This window comes from Copadichromis virginalis, linkage group LG23, assembly GCF_057382275.1.
Source record: "Copadichromis virginalis isolate Kocher_CV1m ecotype Utaka linkage group LG23, C_Virginalis_male_GT1.1, whole genome shotgun sequence".
Taxonomy (NCBI): Eukaryota; Metazoa; Chordata; class Actinopteri; order Cichliformes; family Cichlidae; genus Copadichromis; species Copadichromis virginalis.
Window position 1 is genome coordinate 17,934,658 of NC_140639.1, and position 20,712 is coordinate 17,955,369.

At 41.4% G+C, this 20,712-nt stretch overlaps 1 protein-coding gene across 2 annotated transcripts in view; it reads left to right on the forward strand.

Annotated features, from left to right (window-relative positions):
- The window catches only part of LOC146680573 (NLR family CARD domain-containing protein 3-like), a 48,177-nt gene that overhangs the window by 2,961 nt on the left and 24,504 nt on the right, over positions 1-20,712 (forward strand). The window contains exons 2-6 of one of the 2 annotated variants that reach the window (XM_085447178.1): positions 3,908-4,045; positions 4,130-4,231; positions 5,498-5,576; positions 13,106-13,313; positions 13,412-15,212. In XM_085447178.1, coding sequence (XP_085303304.1) covers positions 3,957-4,045; positions 4,130-4,231; positions 5,498-5,576; positions 13,106-13,313; positions 13,412-15,212 — 2,279 coding nt within the window. In that variant the 5' untranslated portion in view covers positions 3,908-3,956. Of the gene's footprint in view, positions 1-3,907; positions 4,046-4,106; positions 4,232-5,497; positions 5,577-13,105; positions 13,314-13,411; positions 15,213-20,712 lie in introns of those variants that run through there. The other variant, XM_085447177.1, reaches the window with a different exon arrangement.

Below are 20,712 nucleotides of genomic sequence, written 5' to 3' on the forward strand. Positions count from 1 at the left end.
TGAATGGAAAATGTATTGAGACATTCTTGATTTAAAAAAAAAAAATCTGCTGCCGCCTACCAGGATGATGAAGATGAAACCAGTGTGAACATTTCACCAGGACAATGATCCCAAAAAGAGATTCAATGAAACTGTCAGTTGGTTTTGGAGACAGAAAATTAAGATGCTAGAATAAACCAGTCAATCACCTGACCTTAATCCAACTGAAAATCTATGGAAAGAACTAAAGCTCAGAGTTCATGGAAAGGCTCCACTAAACCTTCAGGATTTTAAGACCTTGTTTAAGAAAAATTAACCCTTGGTAAGTCTAAAAAAAAGTACCCCTTATGAGGTCCTAGAGCCAAAAATCGACCACGCCATAAAAAGTGCTATAAAAAGATTATACATTAATATTTTATTCCACTTTAAATTAGCCAATCTTTCAGACCTACTTCTCCTTGAAATATTCATGTCAAGTTTTAATTACATTTCGCGGATTTTAACCCTTTATATCCCGGTTTTGTCACATGAGCGCACGGCCGTTTTTGGCGAAAAAAATGAAAAAATGAAATATTTTCCATAAAATACATTTGAAAGTTATATTTTATTGTACTTTTAATTAGGCCTTTGGGTGGACCAAAGATTGATACCAACAGTCATTTCGATCGCCTTTTATTTTTTTTGCAGGAGCGCATTTCATAAAATGCACACACTATCGGTCCCAATCGACCACGCCCAAAAAAGTGCTATAAAAAATTTTTATATTAATATTTTATTCCACTTTAAATTAGCCAATCTTTTAGACCTACTTCTCCTTGAAATATTCATGTCAAGTTTTAATTACATTTCGCGGATTTTAACCCTTTATATCCCGGTTTCGTCACATGAGCGCACTGCTTTTTTGCCCCAAAAAACATAAAACTTGAATATTTTCCAAAAAAAACATTTGAGGTAATATTCAATTGTTATTATAATTAGGCCTTTAGATGGACTAAAGATCAGCACCAAAATTAATTTCGATCAACTTACAATTTTCTTTTCCGAAGCGAATTATGTCCTCCAGGCGGTCCCTCGTCGTTGTCTAACCCGGGATCCATGCCTCCTCCCGGGTAACGTGCAGACGATTGCTCCGGTCATGTTTCGTCGGACGCCTTTCACCAGCACACACGTCGATACCACGTGACAACAAATACGTCATTTCCGGTTGAGTCAAAAAAAAAATTCCCGCTTGAGTGACCCTGGGACTGAGACATCGCTCCAGACGATCGGCGGGGGAATCCTGTTTTCCAAGCCGCGATCGAATCCTGATTTCCGGGTAGTGTTTTACGGCGGCTCGCTGATTTCGAGCCCCGGGTCAAATGTGAAGCAAGGGAGCCACCCGGTGGCCAAATAAAAAAATTACAATTCTAAGGCCTTGAGTCCAGAATGAAAACGAAACCTAAGCCATCACACAGATATTAACGGTAATAATTGTGCAGTGAAAAATAGCGAAAAATAGCGTTTATAAAGGGTTTCAATGGGGCGATTTATGGCTCTAGGACCTCATGTGGATGGCGGTTTTTAGCTTAGCCACCTTAAGCTAATCGAATAAACGGAGACGGCAATTCTAAAGAAAAATGAAAAAAAAAAAGGGTTGGAAGGTTTGGCTATATTCTATTCAACACAGTGAAAATGGCCTAATATTAAAAAACGCTGTGGATGATAAATGGCCGTAGGTACTACCAAGGGTTTTAAACAAACTTTTCACATTGCGAGTCTAGCTTTTTCTTGTTGCGTTTGTATGCTTAACAAACTGATCCAAACACTTTCATCCTTGAAAGATTCTCCCTGTTAGTGTATAGTGTGGCGTTTGTACTACACATTTTTTTTTTTTATTGCAAGAATGATACCCATCATTAATTTCAAAACTTATAGTGGTTAGATAGTAAAGTCTGTCATACAGTTGTTCTTGTGGATGCACCCGTTCATTGCACCCCTCACAGAGAGTGACTGAAGCTGCAATGGCTATCGCTGCTTTGACCAAGAAGATGTGGATATGAAAACAATGATTGTACAGCACTTGTCTCAGAGTTCCTGATGACTTCAATTCACCCCCTTCAATGCAATGCCAGTCCTTCTTGCTCTGCCAGTAAACTCCAGAAAATACTGTTATGGTTTAAAGGTCTCATTAAAGTCTATAAACTTCTCAATGTCTGTTATTATGTGTGACATTGCCCTAACATCAACCACAAGTCCTTTGTTTCAATCCGCAAACTTAGAATTCACCTATCTTGAATGCTAATGTGTTGTCTTCAGTGCCAGTTGTTTGTTTTGCATTGGCTTTCTTTCTTCATCTCCAGTTTGAATCTTTATGAGTGGAAGGGGAAAAAAAAGTGCAGCACCATTTCTGTCCTCTGGACTTGCCAGGTTATTTATTTTTTTTGGCCACAATTATATCAGGTTAACATTACTTTACATTACCTCCTTCTATTTGTCTGTCCTTCTTACTGGGACACTTTGCCATAGTCTTCTTCATTTTTGTCATCTTTTTCATTGTCTTAATCCTCATTGGCCTCTCTCTTCCTTTAGAGGCACGGGTGGGGAACTCCAAGCCTCAAGGGCCGGTGTCCTGCGGGTTTTAGATCTGTCCTTGATCCAACGCAGCTGATTTAAATGACTAAATTACTCCCTCAACATGTCTTGAAGTTCTCCAGAGGCCTGTAATGAGCTAATCATTTGTTTGACCCAGGGTGATATCTAAAACCTGCAGGAAACCAGCCCTTGAGGTCTTGAGTTCCCCAGCCCTGCTCTAGAGGTGCCCCAGGAACTTTGCCTCACATAACACATAGTTTTTGTCATCTCTGTAGATGTATAATCTGTGTTAACTGCTCCCTTCTGGACTCATAACCTGTTGGCACAGCCATCATAATTAGATTTTTTTTTTAATTTAATTTATTACACATGCACACTCATACATGTCATAGGTCAAAGTGTAAGTGTAAGAGCACATCCCCAACAATTTGTGCAACACTTAACAAAAGCTGAGTGTCTCACCTTCAAGTCTTTGTTTATAATTAAACTATGACTTGAATATGGTTTTGGTGAACACCTCAAATAAAAACAGCTTCTATGTCTGATCATAAATCCACTGAAGTTGATCAATAAATCCTCTAAATGTTTCATTGAGGCTGCAAAAAGTTTTAATGTTTAAAGTATCACCACACTTTAGAAATACTCAATTAAAGTGTGACTGCATTTAGAGTATGACTTCCGTTATATGCGTACATACTCATATAAGTTCTCAGCTGTGCTCTAATATTAATGTCACTGTAGTTTTCCGCGTGAGTCCATGGAGTTAACAACAGTTCAAAATCAGGACTTAATCTCTGATCATAAATAGTTATACAGAAGAAGTTCTCAGAGCTGCTATCAGTTTTCTGAATCCTCCTTTTTTCTGATCCTAAACACCACATTTAAAAGTTTGATTCTGTTCATCTGGACGTGGTGTTTTCATTGGGAGAAACGTTTCGTCACTTAACCAAGTGACTTCTTACGTCTCGGGTGACTGCAGGTTTCCCCAACCTTAAACAGTACATTTGCATAAACAATGAAACCAGCCCACTGAATGAATAATGGGCTGTGAGGTCAGTTTCTTGATCATTAATATGCAAACAGTCATGATCATTGATCAAAGACCATTGATAAATAGCCATGAGTACCATTCACAGAGAGTTGGGGAATGGCTGCAATCACAACATTGTAAGATGGCAAAAGATGTACCCTTAGGCCCCCTCCTTGACATGGTCTTTCCCTTTTCATGTAAATGGCCGCCTTGTCTTGAGAAGGCCAGCTGTGGCAGAAAAGAAGCAGCTGATATGTGGACAGCACACACGATGAAAAGTAGGATTTCAATTGATGTGCACATGAATGATTTGTGTTTTCTCTGCAGGCAAAGGTAAAAAATGTGTGTGAGCTGATGTGGATGTGAATTCAGCAGCATGGATCAGTGTGAGGACAGAGAGGAGGGAGTCCCTCCCTCTAAAACCACTCTGTGTGGGGAACATGAGAGCCAGACCAAAGGTCAGAGGTGAGATGACCATCTCTAAATGTCCATGACTCTTCTCCATGTCACAGATCAGCACTCACATCACTGCACCATCATTATTCACAGGAACCAACCTGGACCTGAACCCAGCTGTTTTTCCTTCAAGAGTGACCAGTCGATTCCTTTTTATATTGGGTTTAAAGAAGGCTGCTGTTCTCCTGCAGAGAGGTAATGTGTGTCTTAATGCTTTTGGTGAGTTGGTGTCTGTGAATAAATCCTCCATCATGTTTAATGTCAGCTCAGCTCTTTCTTACACACATTTTTACACACATTGTCCTGCTGACAAGTTTGTTTTTATGGAGGTTTGTGGATTCTTGCAGGGATAAAATCAAGAGCAATTCAATTTATTTATATAGCACTCTTCACAGGATAAAAACCACAAAGTGCTTCACAGTCATATAAAACAGATATACATAAAATACACCAAAAATCAAACATACAGCAAAAAATCTAATTAAAAGCCAGTCTAAATAAATGAGTCTTAAACTGCTTTTTAAAAGAATAAATATAAGCAAGAGCATTAACGGTGAGCACTGAACATTTAATCTAAAACCAGAAGAAAAAAGTTTAGACTTTGTTTTGTCTAGAAACTGGTGTACTATAGTACAGCAAGTCCCTCAGTTCCAGCCTTCGTGTACATCCCCTCAGTGGCTTTAAATTGAAGCTAAGTTGATACTCATGTGTTTGTCTGCTTTAACAGAAAGAAATGGCTAATTAGAATAGTTACCTGTAAATATATCCAAAGATGAGTTACACAGGTTACCCGAGTTATTGGATAATTATATTTCTGTGAATGTGTTTCTGTGGTTGTCACTCACTCTTATTCAGTTTCCTGTTAATGAGCTAACAGAGAACAGCTTTTCTGCTGTTACTAAAGAAAATATTTCCCATCAATTTGTCAAAATGATAACTTAACTTTATGGTGACCTTTGAAGTTGCCCTATGGCATAGGCCCAATCCAGATCAGTCAAACGTGGCATGGTTTTAGCCAACCCCAACTGACCACTGTAGCAGGGTCCATGCTCACAGGCACCAGTCAGCTTCTGATTGTCAGTATCTGGGATACCAAAACCTCAAAACGGTAGTCAATAGCAGAATAATCTGTTTGAAATTAGCAGAGAAGACTTGGTAAGTTTTTCACTCATATACTCAACTATGCTGCTCAACCTATACCATGTTTGGCAGCACAGCATGACATGAACTTTGTGTTAGTGTTTTGAAAAACATGAGTCGTAAAGAATGCAAAAAGCCACTGACCTTCACTTAACTGTCTTTGCGTCAGATACTACAAGGCACTTTTAGAGCCCCAAGCATTCGCAGGAGACAGCTGTGTTGCTTTTATTTATTTATGTTTTCTTAAGGCACTGAGAACCATAAGCATCCTGGATAGCCAGCTCTATGTTTTCTCATTTATTCTTTACAATTCCTCCACAGGGTGGACCAGCAGAGCTCAGAGGTTCCCAGTGATCAGTCTGCCCAGCAGCATCAAACACAGCTGGACTCCATATTTATGGTCTGTACATGTACAACTGCTACAATACTACAATTCTTTTCTGTTCACTCATCTCCATGCTGGGTGTGTGGATTGTGTTGTAGTTTAGGAGATAGAGCCAGTTGCCTAGTTGTCTGCAGTAGTGGAGATGAGGTGAAGAAAATTGTATGAACAACCAGGCATGACCTATAGAGCAACACACACACACACACACACACACACACACACACACACACACACACACACACACACACACACACACACACACACACATGCAGCACACACCTCATTGAATGGTTTTACTTCATTTTTACTACTTTCTACATTGCAGATATATACTGAAGACATCAAATACAGTGTCTTGAAAAGTATTCGACCCCCTTGAACTTTTCCACATTACAGCCACAAACATGAATCACTTTTATTGGAATTCCACGTGAAAGACCAATACAAAGTGGTGTACACGTGAGAAGTGGAACGAAAATCATACATGATTCCAAACATTTTTTTACAAATAAATAACTGAAAAGTGGGGTGTGTGTAATTATTCAGCCCCCTGAGTCAATACTTTGTAGAACAAGCTTTTGTTGCAATTACAGCTGCCAGTCTTTTAGGGTATGTCTCCAGCTTTGCACATCTAGAGACTGAAATCCTTGCCCATTCTTCTTTGCAAAACAGCTCCAACTCATTCAGATTAGATGGACAGCGTTTGTGAACAGCAGTTTTCAGATCTTGCCACAGATTCTCGATTGGATTTAGATCTGGACTTTGACTGGGCCATTCTAACACATGGATGTGTTTTGTTTTAAACCATTCCATTGTTGCCCTGGCTTTATGTTTAGGGTTGTTGTCCTGCTGGAAGGTGAACCTCCGCCCCAGCCTCAAGTCTTTTGCAGACTCCAAGAGGTTTTCTTCTAAGATTGCCCTGTATTTGGCTCCATCCATCTTCCCATCAACTCTGACCAGCTTCCCTGTCCCTGCTGAAGAGAAGCACCCCCAGTTGTTAACAATGGCTTTCTTCTTGCCACTCTTCCATAAAGGCCAACTTTGTGCAGTGCACGACTAATAGTTGTCCTATGGACAGATTCCCCCACCTGAGCTGTAGATCTCTGCAGCCCGTCCAGAGTCACCATGGGCCTCTTGGCTGCATTTCAGATCAGCGCTCTCCTTGTTCGGCCTGTGAGTTTAGGTGGACGGCCTTGTCTTGGTAGGTTTACAGTCGTGCCATACTCCTTCCATTTCCGAATAGTCGCTTGAACAGTGCTCTGTGGGATGTTCAAGGCTTGGGAAATCTTTTTGTAGCCTAAGCCTGCTTTAAATTTCTCGATAACTTAATCCCTGACCTGTCTGGTGTATTCTTTGGACTTCATGGTGTTGTTGCTCCCAATATTCTCTTGGACAACCTCTGAGGCCGTCACAGAGCAGCTGTATTTGTACTGACATTAGATTACACACAGTAATCACTCTATTTAGTCATTAGCACTCATCAGGCAATGTCTATAGGCAACTGACTGCACTCAGACCAAAGGGGGCTGAATAATTACGCACACCCCACTTTGCAGTTATTTATTTGTAAAAAATATTTGGAATCATGTATGATTTTCGTTCCACTTCTCACGTGTACACCACTTTGTGTTGGTCTTTCACGTGGAATTCCAATAAAATTGATTCATTTTTGTGGCTGTAATGTGACAAAATGTGGGAAAGTTCAAGGGGGCCGAATATTTTTGCAAGCCACTGTATATGAAGAAAGATGTCAAAGTATCCACCCTTTGGCACTATAAACCCTTGGTCTTTTCTCAATGAGCTTCAGTCACCTGTGTAAGGTTTTCACTTACACTTGTTTCTTGTCATGGTTCATTTGTGGAATTTCTTGCCTTCTTAATGGGGTTGAGACCATCAGTTGTGCTATGTAGAAGCTTAGGCTGTCAGGTATTGTTCCAACCTATTTGAAAACTGTTAGCTGATTAGTTCTTGCCATAATATGAATTCTAAGTATAGAGAACAACAGTCCATCATTACTTTAAGAACTGACACTTTGAATGTGTCCCCAAGTGCAGTTGCAAAAATTATCAAGCGCTACAACAAGACTGGCTCACATGAGGACCGTCCCAGGAAAGGAAGACCGAGTCACCTCTGCTGCTGAGGATAAATTCATCAGTCACCAGCCTCAGAAACTTTCAGAACTTTTTTCCATAATAAATGAAATCATCTGTATAGATTTACTTTGGTTATTAGAAGTTTCGTAGTTCCCAGGCTTGTCAGGTATATCTTTTCCACTCACCTTTTGCTTCTGAAGTGGTTGGTCAGGACAAGAGATGGCACCTTTATACCTGTATGCAAAAAAAAAAAAAACACTGCACCCAAAATATGTCATAGTTGAGCAATACTGATCAATCTAATAAACTTAAATCTACACCATCCTCCGTGTTCTGGTATTCTAAACAGTGATTTGCAGAAATACTAAACAACCTAAATAATAGGGTTGCCAACTCCCAGCAAAAAAAATAGGGAACCACCTCCCCACCCGCCGCCTGATGATGCTTAATCAATGTAATCGACTTTTTTTTTTAATGCACGTGTTTAAAAAAAAAAAAAAAAAATGCCCAGAAATCAATTATTTTCCTACAATAATTAAATAGATTCAACATCTTTCTTCAACAAAATTGCAGACTGCACAGATGGTACCTTCTGATAGTTGCACGTGAGTGAGTGTGTGTGAATGGGGGGTGCGGTTGTGTGACTTCCTGCTGATCACAAAAGGGTCACCTCCCTTACGATGTATATGGCTCAATTACTGTAACGGTCTACTATACACAAACACAGGTGAGGTCATAAATGGCAAGAAGTAAACATCCTCACTACATAAGAACAGAAACCGAACCTTCACATAGGATGTGCCTGTAGTTAAACACTATAGCTAATTTCAACCTAACACCGGTAACTGCCAAATTTATTTGCCATTAAAACAGAAGGATGGTATCTCCATGAAACCTCTCTTGACATGTCTAGATGATATTAAAGTTTGGTTGGCTTTAAACCTTTTAAATAACCTTTTTATAAAAAGAAAACAGAGGTGTTGGTGTTTGGACCCAGTGGTCCCTGTGAGCCTTCCTCTGTTGATTTGGGACCCTTGGAAGTTTATTTTAAACCTGTTGTTTCTGACCTAGGTTTTAAGTTGGACAATGGTGGGGTTTTTTTTTTTTTGGTTTTTTTTTTTTTTTAAATTGGCCAGCCAAATTAGAGCAGTGAAGTCCAGCTTTTATCATTTAAAGCGACTGGCAAGAGTGAAATCTTTCTAGGCAGCACCTCGAAACAGTGATCCATGCATTTATTTCATTTATTTCTTTAATCAGTTTTCCATTTGACGTTTATTCAGCAGTGTGAAAACTTTAGAACTTTTAATCTCAGCCAAACTGGTTTACTCACAAATAAATAAAACACTGAAAAAAGCCAAACAATAACATTTTTAAGTTATATAAATGACCTATATTTATCATGTTTAACCTGAGTAGCAAAAAATGGGGTTTTAAAACGATGTGCCGGTAGCTCGCTGTTTTCGCTGGCTTTAGTGAGCTGGCTAGCTATGGAGCTCGTGGGTAACAGACGTCTCCAAGACATTGGGAGCACTTTTGCAAGTATGTGATGTCTTGATAAACCGAGCAGATATTTGAAGTTTACACAGCTACATTCTCGCCTGAAAATATGTTAAAAATGTAATTTGTGATCCAGAAAGAATAAGAGTAATATTAAAACTAAGTAGCTGCCGCCATTGTTGGAAACTGCAATTGGCTGGGCCGCGCTATGAATTCTGAGATATGGTGGGTCATGAAGGATACACCCTACCCATCTTTCAAATCTGGGGAAAAGGAGGAAGCATTTGTCAACCGCATTTGGAGGAGTCTACAAATTTGGCCAGCCGCGTCGCTGTGACGTAATCGGCCTACAAATGCGGCCTCAGGAGGATGCAGCCCATGAATTTGGAACCCCCCCATCACTCTCTTAGGTCAGCTGACCAGCTGCTCCTGGAAGTACCGAAATCCAGAAGGAAGCTTGGAGGGGACAGGGCCTTTTCTATCGTGGCTCCTAAATTATGGAATAACTTGCCCTTGCACAATAGAGAGACCCCTTCACGCTCCACTTTTAAAACACATCTTAAAACAAATTTTTATTCTTTAGCTTTTGACCTCATTGAGACTCGTAATTAAATTAGTTATTTTATTAATTATTTTGCTTTTTCTCTTATTTGGCTTTGATTTAGATAAACCATATCCTAGTCATGAGAGATTAGGGATGGGTATCGTTTAGGTTTTATCCAAACCGGTACTTTTGAAACGGTGCCAGTGCTTAAACGGTGCTTGAACTCTTTAAAGCCGGTCGGAGTGGGCACGCTCTGTTTTGCGTAACTATTTTTAAATCCCGGTAGCACTGCAACCACGTAAGCTAGTGCAATTTTTTTTGAATATGAAACCAGAGGAGTTGTACTTACATCTTATGCCATCAGCTTGTCCTAGGTCACAGTTTCCTTCCACACATAGCTTTGCAAAAACTGCATTAAAAAGTACTTGCAGCAACAAAAACATAATATTCCAGAAACACGCTTTGCTGATCCGATTAGTTCTTCTTAACACTTCCTACGTCCATCAGCGCGAACTATCGCATGTCCGCCATGACCTGCCCAAAACCGGAAGTGATGTCATTTTGCGGAAATGTAGTTTTTTACCATCAGGGCCTTATGAGCCTATACTGGTCTTTTTAAAAGTTATGTTTGACTTTATGACTTTCTGTGTCGTTTCTGGGATGCTTAAGACTCATATTGCACTGCTGGAAATAGTTCATTTTGATGCATATGCTGTTTTTTTGCAAATTTGCATTATAATATTTATTTTCGTTTGTCCTGCAGTATATAAAAAAACATGTATTTCAAAAATAAAACTATGAAGACACTTGAAATAAATTTCCTGTGATGGGAAACTATTTTGTGCAACTTTTTTGTATTTACAGTTTTGAGGGTTAAGCCTCTTAAATTTCTCTAACTAGAAATATATGTTAAAAAAACAAAAATGATTTTCAAATTTTTTTTGTAGTTTATTGCAATTTTTTTTGCAATGTATGTAATTACTATGCACTTAATGCATACATATTATTAAAATTTGGACTATAATGGTTATATTGATGTATATCAACTTGAAATGCTCCCAAAAATGGCTCCACAACATGTAAAAATATAATATAAGCTCTGGCGGCCTTGGTTCTATGGTAGGTCTTAAAGGGTTAAAGAATGAAGAACACAAACTTTGTCCAAAAACCTATTATGTTTTTACTTTTAGCAGTCTCCTTTTTTTCCGCAAAATGATAACTAAGTTAGCCTTTTCTATTGATACAACATACCTCCTTTGTTTGGAACCGGTGCTTAAAAAATGGAAAACACAAACTTTGTCCTAAAACCTCTCATGTTTAATTGTTTTTTTTTTTGTTTGTTTTTTTTTGTAAAAATATAACAATGTTAGCCTTTTCTGCAGCTATAGGGCATATATGGTATCACTCTTGGCTGGAAGCAGTGCTTAAACAAAAACACAAACTTTGTCCAAAAACCTCTCATGTTTAGCTTTTTCCTCTTTTTCTTTGGTCATTTTAGCCTTTTTGGCCAGGGTGAAGGGAGTATCTGCCATCAAACAAGAAGACAGCCGCATGTAACTACGACTGTGTTTGCTAGTTCACCTTACATGCATTAATTTAATAACATGGTGTGGTGAGAATAAGGCACGGCGGGTCCAGGGATCAGTGTTTAAAGCCATTTTATTTCCATCACCTCACACCACAACCACCCAACCCCTGAGTCCTCGTGTTTTTAACTTGGCGGACGTGATTAAGGATGCCGTGCAGGTGCGTTCGCCCTCCCTACACGGCACCGCCGGCCACGCCCCACCACATACCCCCATCGCCCGACTGAGGCCGGGGAGCCATCCGGCCGAACCTACTCACCCCCCACCGCAAGCGGGAGAGGGGATCAGCCCGGACCGTCGGCACCCCCGGACCCTGGCCTAGCGAGAGGGAGGTGTCTGTTCTGGTGGCCGCCCACTCATCCAGCGGCGCCGGTCATGAGGTGGGTCCGGGGGTCGCCCACGTATCCAATGGCAGCCCCGGAGCTGGACCGGAGGCGCAGCCGGCGTGACATTGAGCCGGGGCTCATGGGCGGCTGAGCAGGCGTCCAGCACGCCGGACCACACCACACGCCGGCCTCTGGTGGAGGCGAGGCCGCTCTGCTCCGCCCGCCGACCTCGGGCTTCGGTGACGCGGACTCCCCTAGCACGGGCACCTCCGACATATCCCGCGGCTCCTCGGGCACCGCCTCCGCGGCTGCGGCTGTTGCTGCCGCCTCTCCTTCCAACCGGCGCAGACCCTCGCCCGCCTCGTCCTCCGCCTCCGATTGGAGCGGCTCCTCCACCGCTCCCGGCAGGAGCAGCCCTTCACCCGGCTGTTCCTCCTCCTCCGGCAGGCTCGGACCCCCGCGTGACTCGTCCACCACCTCCAGCTGCCGAGGTGCCCCACACAGCTCCTCCACCGCTTTCCCACAGTCAGTATACCCCGGTGGGGGTGGCGGCGTCGAGGTCGCCCAGGCCTGGAGCATCGCGGCCAGCTCTGCCATCTTCCCCAGGTGGCGTTCGCTCTCCTTCCGCAGCTCTTCCTGTTGGCGACGCACCTCCGCCGCCTGCTCCCGCTGGGTGGCCGCCATTTCGGCCACCATCTCGGCCAGCTCTTCCCTTCCCTGGCTCTGGTAAGTACCCGCCATGCCGCCTCCTGGGTTTCGGCACCAGTGTGGTGAGAATAAGACACGGCGGGTCCATGGATCAGTGTTTAAAGCCATTTTATTTCCATCACCTCACACCACAACCACCCAACCTCGTGTTTTTAACTTGGCGGACGTGATTAAGGATGCCGTGCAGGTGCGTCCGCCCTCCCTGCATGGCACCGCCGGCCACGCCCCACCACACATGGTTAGCCTACTCAACATAAATTACAAACAAACAACATTAAGCTACTCACCCAGAGAAGAATGGCTGCTGCTGCCATCATCATCCGTCATCATTTCTGCTACACTGGCAGGTAGCAGAAGGTTCTTGGGGGATATCAGTACCCATCCCTATGAGAGATGGCATCCAACTTCACACTGTGAAGCTGGCATATAGAAATATACTATTTTTTATTTTTCTGTTAGGGCTCTGTATTTTTTTTTCTTTGGTTAGTTGTGAGTATTGCATGTTGTTTCTAGTTCTTGCACTGCACTGCAGTGATCGAAAGATGTTTTGCCGAATGTTTGCACTGGACATTAATGGGAAAAATGCAGCAGAGGTGAACCAACACACAACAATGACAACCTATGGATATCATAAACTATCCCTTAATTGTGTTGCTATAAGCTCAGACTGAAAGGGGATTTCCTGTGATGCACTGAGCTTTTGTTCTTCACTGCCTTCTTTTTAATCCACAGGTGTTTCTCTACCTATGCCATCTCATTTAACTTAATTTAATCCTGCATTCTGTTCTAGCTTCTGGAGGAAAACATCATCACCTTTGTGAAGAATGAGCTGGGCAAGATCCAGAAGGTTCTGAGTCCGGATTATACGGAAGCCTTAGAGAGTCAGAGGGAAGATGAAGGTGATGAGCAGAAGTCGAGCAGAAAGGCATTTGTTGAGATCACAATGTACTTCCTGAGGAAAATGAAATATAAGAAGCTGGCTGATCATCTACAGAGCCGTAAGAAGATTCCTTTATTTAAGTGTGTGTGTGTGTGTGTGTGTGTGTGTGTGTGTGTGTGTGTATTTTTTTTCTTTTTAATCTATTGTTTCTTTCAGGAACTTGCACTAGGGATTACAAGTGGAGCCAGCATGAAATTAAATCTAATCTGCAGAAGAAGTTCCAGTGTGTGTTTGAGGGGATCGCTAAAGCAGGAAACCCAACCCTTCTGAATGAGATCTACACAGAGCTCTACATCACAGAGGGAGGGACTGCAGAGGTCAATGATGAGCATGAGGTCAGACAGATTGAAACAGCATCCAGGAAACCAGACAGACCAGAAACAACAGTCAGACAAGAGGACATCTTTAAACCTTCATCTGGAAGAGTTACACCAATCAGAACAGTGCTGACAAAGGGTGTGGCTGGCATTGGGAAAACAGTCTTAACACAGAAATACGCCCTCGACTGGGCTGAAGGCAAAGCCAACCAGGACATCCAGTTTATATTTCCATTCACTTTCAGAGAGCTGAATGTGCTGAAAGAGGAAAAGTTTAGCTTGGTGGAACTTGTTCATTACTACTTTACTGAAACCAAAGAAGCAGGAATTTGGAGGTTTGAAGACTTCCAGGTTGTGTTCATCTTTGATGGTTTGGATGAGTGTCGACTTCCTTTGGACTTCAACAACACAGCAACCCTGACTGATATTACAGAGTACACTTCAGTAAATGTTCTGCTTGTAAATCTCATCAGGGGGAACCTTTTTTCCTCTGCTCGCATCTGGATAACCACACGACCTGCAGCAGCCCATCTCATCCCTCCACAATGTGTTGATATGGTGACAGATGTCATGGGGTTCACTGATCAACAGAAGGAGGAGTACTTTAAGAAGAGATTTAGAGATAGGAAGCAGAGAAAAAGGATCATCTCCCACATCAAGACATCACGAAGTCTCCACATCATGTGCCACATCCCAGTCTTCTGCTGGATCACTGCTACAGTTCTGGAGGATGTGCTGAAAACCGGAGAGGGAGAACGGTTGCCCAAGACCCTGACTGAGATGTACATCCACTTCCTGGTGGTTCAGACCAAAGTGACGAAGGTCAAGTATGATGGAGGAGCTGAGACAGATCCACACTGGACTCCAGAGAACAGGAAGATGATTGATTCTCTGGGAAAACTGGCTTTTGATCAGCTGCAGAAAGGAAAGCTGATCTTCTATGAATCAGACCTGACGGAGTGTGGCATCGATATCAAAGCAGCCTCAGTGTACTCGGGAGTGTTCACACAAGTATTTAAAGAGGAAAGAGGGCTGTATCAAGACAAGGTGTTTTGCTTCATTCATTTAAGTGTTCAGGAGTTTCTGGCTGCTCTTCATGTCCATCTGACCTTTATCAATTCTGGAATAAATCTACTGGAAAAACAACAAACAACCTCCCAGACGTCTGAAACAAGCGAGCCTACATTCTTCTACCAGAGTGCTGTGGGCAAGGCCTTACAGAGTCCAAATGGACACCTGGACTTGTTCCTGCGCTTCCTCGTGGGTTTTTCACTCCAGACCAACCAAAGTCTCCTGCGAGGCCTGCTGATACAGACAGAAAACAGCTCACAGACCAATCAGGAAACAGTTCAGTACATCAAGAAGATGATCAATGAGAATCTGTCTGCAGAGAAAAGCATCAATCTGTTCCACTGTCTGAATGAACTGAATGATAGTTCTCTAGTGGAGGAGATCCAACAGTGCCTGAGTTCAGGACTTCTCTCCACAGATGAGCTGTCTCCTGCTCAGTGGTCAGCTCTGGTCTTCATCTTACTGTCATCCGAAAAAGATCTGGATGAATTTGACTTAAAGAAATTCTCAGCCTCTGAGGAGGCTCTTCTAAGGCTGCTGCCAGTGGTCAAAGCCTCCAACAAAGCTGTGTAAGTAAATATCCTCTTTTTATTTCTAAAATGTTAAAGCTATTTAAGAAGAAAGTCATGCAAATCAAAATCTAATCCTGTTAAAAATGTCAAATTTTTGAATATAATGATGTAATCACAGTCAAGTAAGTTTTAGTTCTAGTGTTTCATAACAGTAGAAAGTGCAAGTACTCCATATGACCCACCCAGGCTGATGAACAAAATCATATTTGTTTTTCTATTTAAAGGTTCCTGTTGCTGGATATAAGAAAAAATGTACTGATTCATGAAAAAAAAAATCTATTTATCCAGCTACTCATTATACAATACATTCATTTTGTCCCTGTCATCAAGAAATGTTATCAATAGTGCTCCTGGAGAAATATTTTTTTTTATCTTTTTCCAGACCACTTTGGTACACTTCCTTCAGATTAGTTCAGTTGTCAAGACCAAGCACCTCCATAAGCCATTTTACCAAAATAAGAACAGGTCTGAACACTCAGCCCCCTGTGCCTCAGGTTTTAAATTCACACACTTGACTTTAAGACATTCATGTAGTTTAACTTTATTGGTTTGTATCTTCTGTCTTCATGAGTAGACACAGCTGGATATCATCTGCATAACAATAAAAATGTATCTTATGTTTTTTTTTTTTAATAATACTGCCGAAGGAAGGCATGGATAATGTAAATAGAACTGATCCCATCACAGAACATGTGGAACTCAATGTGAAGAAGACTCCCAATTCACATTAACAAATCTGAGTTTATTAGATAGATGTGATTCAAACCCCTTCAGCGCAGGACCGTCCAATACCTATGGCATATTCGAATTTCTATAGTGAAATATCACAGCGCTGGGGTTGAACGCGACAAGAATAAAGGTGAGTCTACAGTCAGAGTTCATAAAAAGACCATTTGTAACCTTTAGACAAACCATTCTTATAAAGATGATCAGTTTAACTGCTCTTTTAAATATAAACGAAAGGTTCGAGATTGTCCCAGAATTAGCCTAGACAGGTGGGACGAGTAAAAGGTTTTTCAGCAATGGTTCAGTTGTGGAAATCTTAAAGGCCTCTGGTACATTATCCATCGATGCAGGTTAATTGATCATTTTTAAGATTTGGTTAAATTTTGTCGAGTCTTCTAGGAATGGTGTCTATGTACATCTTGATGGCAGTTGGTATGTGATTATATTATACCAAGAAAATTCAGTCATACAATAACAATATTTGCCTACGTTTCACGCAACTCAACAGCTGAATTGTAACGCAAAGTCCACCCTGAAACTGTTGCAAGGATACAGACTAAACATAATATCACAGACTTCAACCATGTTTCCCTCTCGTTCCACCTGATTGGATACACATCATTTGTTGACTGTCTTACACGAGAAAATAAAACCCTTAATCTGCAGTATGCCAATGTCAGTAAAGCTGACAATGTTACTACCTTGCCGCCACTTTGTAGAACAGAGTACATCAACTTCTGTGGAGACACAATTGTACCAACAAAGAGTGTATGCTGTTTCCACAACAACAAACCGTGGAACACAAGTAACATATAGACAAATCCTCAACCAGAAAAGGTCACTTTTAGAGATGGTGACAAAGATTGGTTCAAACAGGTGCAACATCAGCTGGTGAAGAGATTAAAAATAGCAAAAGTGGAATACAAAAAAACATTGAATGGAATCTACAATACAGCAGCATCCGTGAGGTGTGGAGAGGATTCTATATCACCTCTGACTCCGTGGCCACACCCACTTCCACAAGTGTGCTTCTCCACCACAGCTTCCCCTACTCGCATCTTGCGAGTAGAAAAGTATTTCTTTGTGCCCCCCTTTTCCCTGTTAATGCCCTACCTGGCCCCCTGGCAAAACTTTGCTAGACCCGCCCCTGCACAGTTACCAGCTGTCAGCTACTTAGAAAAGGATCCTGGTGTTATTTGTCTCTCAGAAACAGTTCATAACTTGCCTTCAACTCATTCATGTCACCTAAAAGGTAAACCTGTTTCATCTTCATGTTTCACTCACACCACATATCCAAACCTATATCATGGCCATCAGCTTACAGCTGTGGCTCCAGCAAACATCAGCTGATACTAGAAAGTAATATTAAATAAATTCTAACAACAGCTGATCAAGCTTAAACATGCTGCTGTTGTTTAATGCAACCTCTGCTGGTTTCCTGTTTCTGGCGCAAAGTGGGCGACAAACAAACAAGTACCCTCAGCTTTGGGGAAGTAGCAACAGGAGAGGGAGGGGGAGAGAATGAGAGAAGAAGAAACAGCTGCAGCGTAAAGATGCAGAATAACTCCAGCTTTGTGTCTTTTTCCATTTTAGCTGAAGTACAGGACAAAGTGCGTTCCTTTTCACCTCAATACGAAACGTGGAATATTTTCTCTGAATACGAGACGATTCCGTTTTTTACCGGATGGTAACTCTAATAACTAAACCTTATGAATGAAATAAAGTTCACTATCAGTAACATCATAGCACCCACCCAGCCGTTGGCTGTATAAAAACTCCGTCATGCTATCTAGTACGCAGTACGTGTTGTTGTAACTGACGTTAAAAATTCAGCACAACGAAAGTAAACTACACCTAAACTTAGTTTATATCTGACCCAGATAGACTGCAGGTCATAACTTCTTACTTGAAGTTCAGCTCATCTGACAGCAACCGCCTTGGGTCTCTCCTCCTCCTGCCTCCCCTTTCCCTCATCCACCTGCAAGCTTCTGTGAAAGCTCCGCCACAGCCACCACCAAGAGTTATTTTTACACATCAGCCAGCATCTGGCCAATCCCCACCACCTTTAATTGTTTATAGTATTAAATTCTGTTCTTTTGGATTCTTTAGGGCCAAGAAAGACACAACTCAAAAGTGTTCTTTTTACTTTAAAAAAATTATCTTTATTTTACATACCCGGGATATGGAGACCTGAACACAAAACACACAACCTCAGGTTTGAAGTACAAACGGAAGCCTAGGTATTTATATACTTGCTCTGGAGTCTGGGCCTCTCTTATATAAACCAATATAATCAGCATATAAGCATTTCATTTCAATTCAATTCAATTTTCTTTATATAGCGCCAAATCACAACAAAAGTCGCCTCAAGGCGCTTCATAGATACAGAGAAAAACCCAACAATCATATGACCCCCTATGAGCAAGCACTTTGGCAACAGTGGGAATGAAAAACTCCCTTTTAACAGGAAGAAACCTCCAGCAGAACCAGGCTCAGGGAGGGGCGGCCATCTGCTGCGACCGGTTGGGGTGAGAGAAGGAAGACAGGATAAAAGACATGCTGTGGAAGAGAGACAGAGGTTAATAACAGATATGATTCAATGCAGAGAGGTCTGTTAATACATAGTGAGTGAGAAAGGTGACTGGAAAAGGAAAAACTCAATGCATCATGGGAATCCCCCGGCAGCCTATGTCTATTGCAGCATAACTAAGGGAGGATTCAGGGTCACCTGGTCCAGCCCTAACTATATGCTTTAGCAAAAAGGAAAGTTTTAAGCCTAATCTTGAAAGTAGAGATAGTGTCTGTCTCCTGAATCCAAACTGGAAGCTGGTTCCATAGAAGAGGGGCCTAAAAACTGAAGGCTCTCCCTCCCATTCTACTTTTAAATACTCTAGGAACAACAAGTAGGCCTGCAGAGCGAGAGTGAAGTGCTCTAATAGGGTGATATGGTACTACAAGGTCATTAAGATAAGATGGGGCCTGATTATTTAAGACCTTGTATGTGAGGAGCAGGATTTTGAATTCAATTCTGGATTTAACAGGAAGCCAATGAAGGGAAGCCAAAACCGGAGAAATATGCTCTCTCTTTCTAGTCCCTGTCAGTACTCTTGCTGCAGCATTTTGGATTAGCTGAAGGCTTTTCAGTGAGTATTTTGGACATCCTGATAATAATGAATTACAGTAGTCCAGCCTGGAAGTAATAAATGCATGAACTAGTTTTTCAGCGACACTCTGAGACAGGATATTTCTAACTTTAGAGATGTTGCGCAAATGGAAGAAAGCAGTCTTACATATTTGTTTAATATGTGCATTGAAGGACATGTCCTGGTCAAAAATGACTCCAAGGTTCCTCACAGCGTTACTGGAGGCCAAGGTAATGCCATCCAGAGTAAGAATCTGGTTAGATACCATATTTCTAAGCTTTTCAGGGCCGAGTACAATAACCTCAGTTTTATCTGAATTAAGAAGCAGAAAGTTAGCGGCCATCCAGGTCTTTATGTCTTTAAGACATTCCTGCAGTTTAACTAATTGGTGTGTGTTATCTGGCTTCATGGACAGATAGAGCTCGGTGTCATCTGCATAGCAGTGAAAATGTTTGCTATGTCTTCTAATGATACTGCCTAGGGGAAGCATGTATAATGTAAACAGAATTGGTCCTAGCACTGAACCCTGTGGAACTCCATAATTAACCTCAGTGTGTGAAGAGGACTCTCCATTTACATGAACAAATTGGAGTCTATTAGATAGATATGATACAAACCACTGCAGTGCAGTACCTGTAATACATGTTCTAATCGCTCTAATAGGATATTATGGTCGACAGTATCAAATGCTGCACTAAGGTCTAGCAGGACAAGCACAGAGATGAGTCCACTGTCAGAGGCCATAAGAAGATCATTTGTAACCTTGACTAAAGCTGTTTCTGTGCTGTGATGAGCTCTGAAACCTGACTGAAACTCTTCAAATAAAACATTCCTCTGCAGATGATCTGTTAGCTGTTTGACAACTACTCTTTCAAAGATTTTTGATATGAAAGGAAGGTTGGAGATTGGCCTATAATTAGCTAAGACTGCTGGGTATGGAGATGGCTTTTTGAGTAAAGGTTTAACTACAGCTAGCTTGAAGGCCTGTGGTACATAGCCGATTGTTAGAGATAGGTTGATCATATTTAAGATCGAAGAATTAATTAATGGCAGGACTTCTTTGAGCAGTTTTGTAGGAATAGGGTCTAAAAGACACGTTGATGGTTTGGAGGAAGTAATTATTGAAGTTAACTCAGAAAGATCAATTGGAGAAAAAGAGTCTAACTTAACATCAATGGTACTAAGAGTAGCTGTAGATAATATTACATCTGTGGGATGATTACTGGTAATTTTTTCTCTAATGATAAAAATTTTATTTGTGAAGAAGTTCATGAAGTCATTACTAGTTAACGTTAAAGGGATTGTTGGCTCAAAAGAGCTCTGACTTTTTGTCAGCCTGGCTACAGTGCTGAAGAGAAACCTGGGGTTCTTATTTTCTTCAATCAGTGATGAATAGTAAGATGTTCTGGCTTTGCGGAGGGCTTTCTTATAAAGCAGCAAACTATTTCTCCAGGCTAAATGATGATCCTCTAAATTTGTGACACGCCATTTCCTCTCCAGATTACGAGTCATCTGCTTTAGGGTACGTGTTTGAGAATTATACCACGGAGTCAGGTACTTCTGATTAGAGACCTTAGTTTTCACAGGAGCTACAGTATCCAGAGTCGTACGTAGTGAGGAGGTGAAAT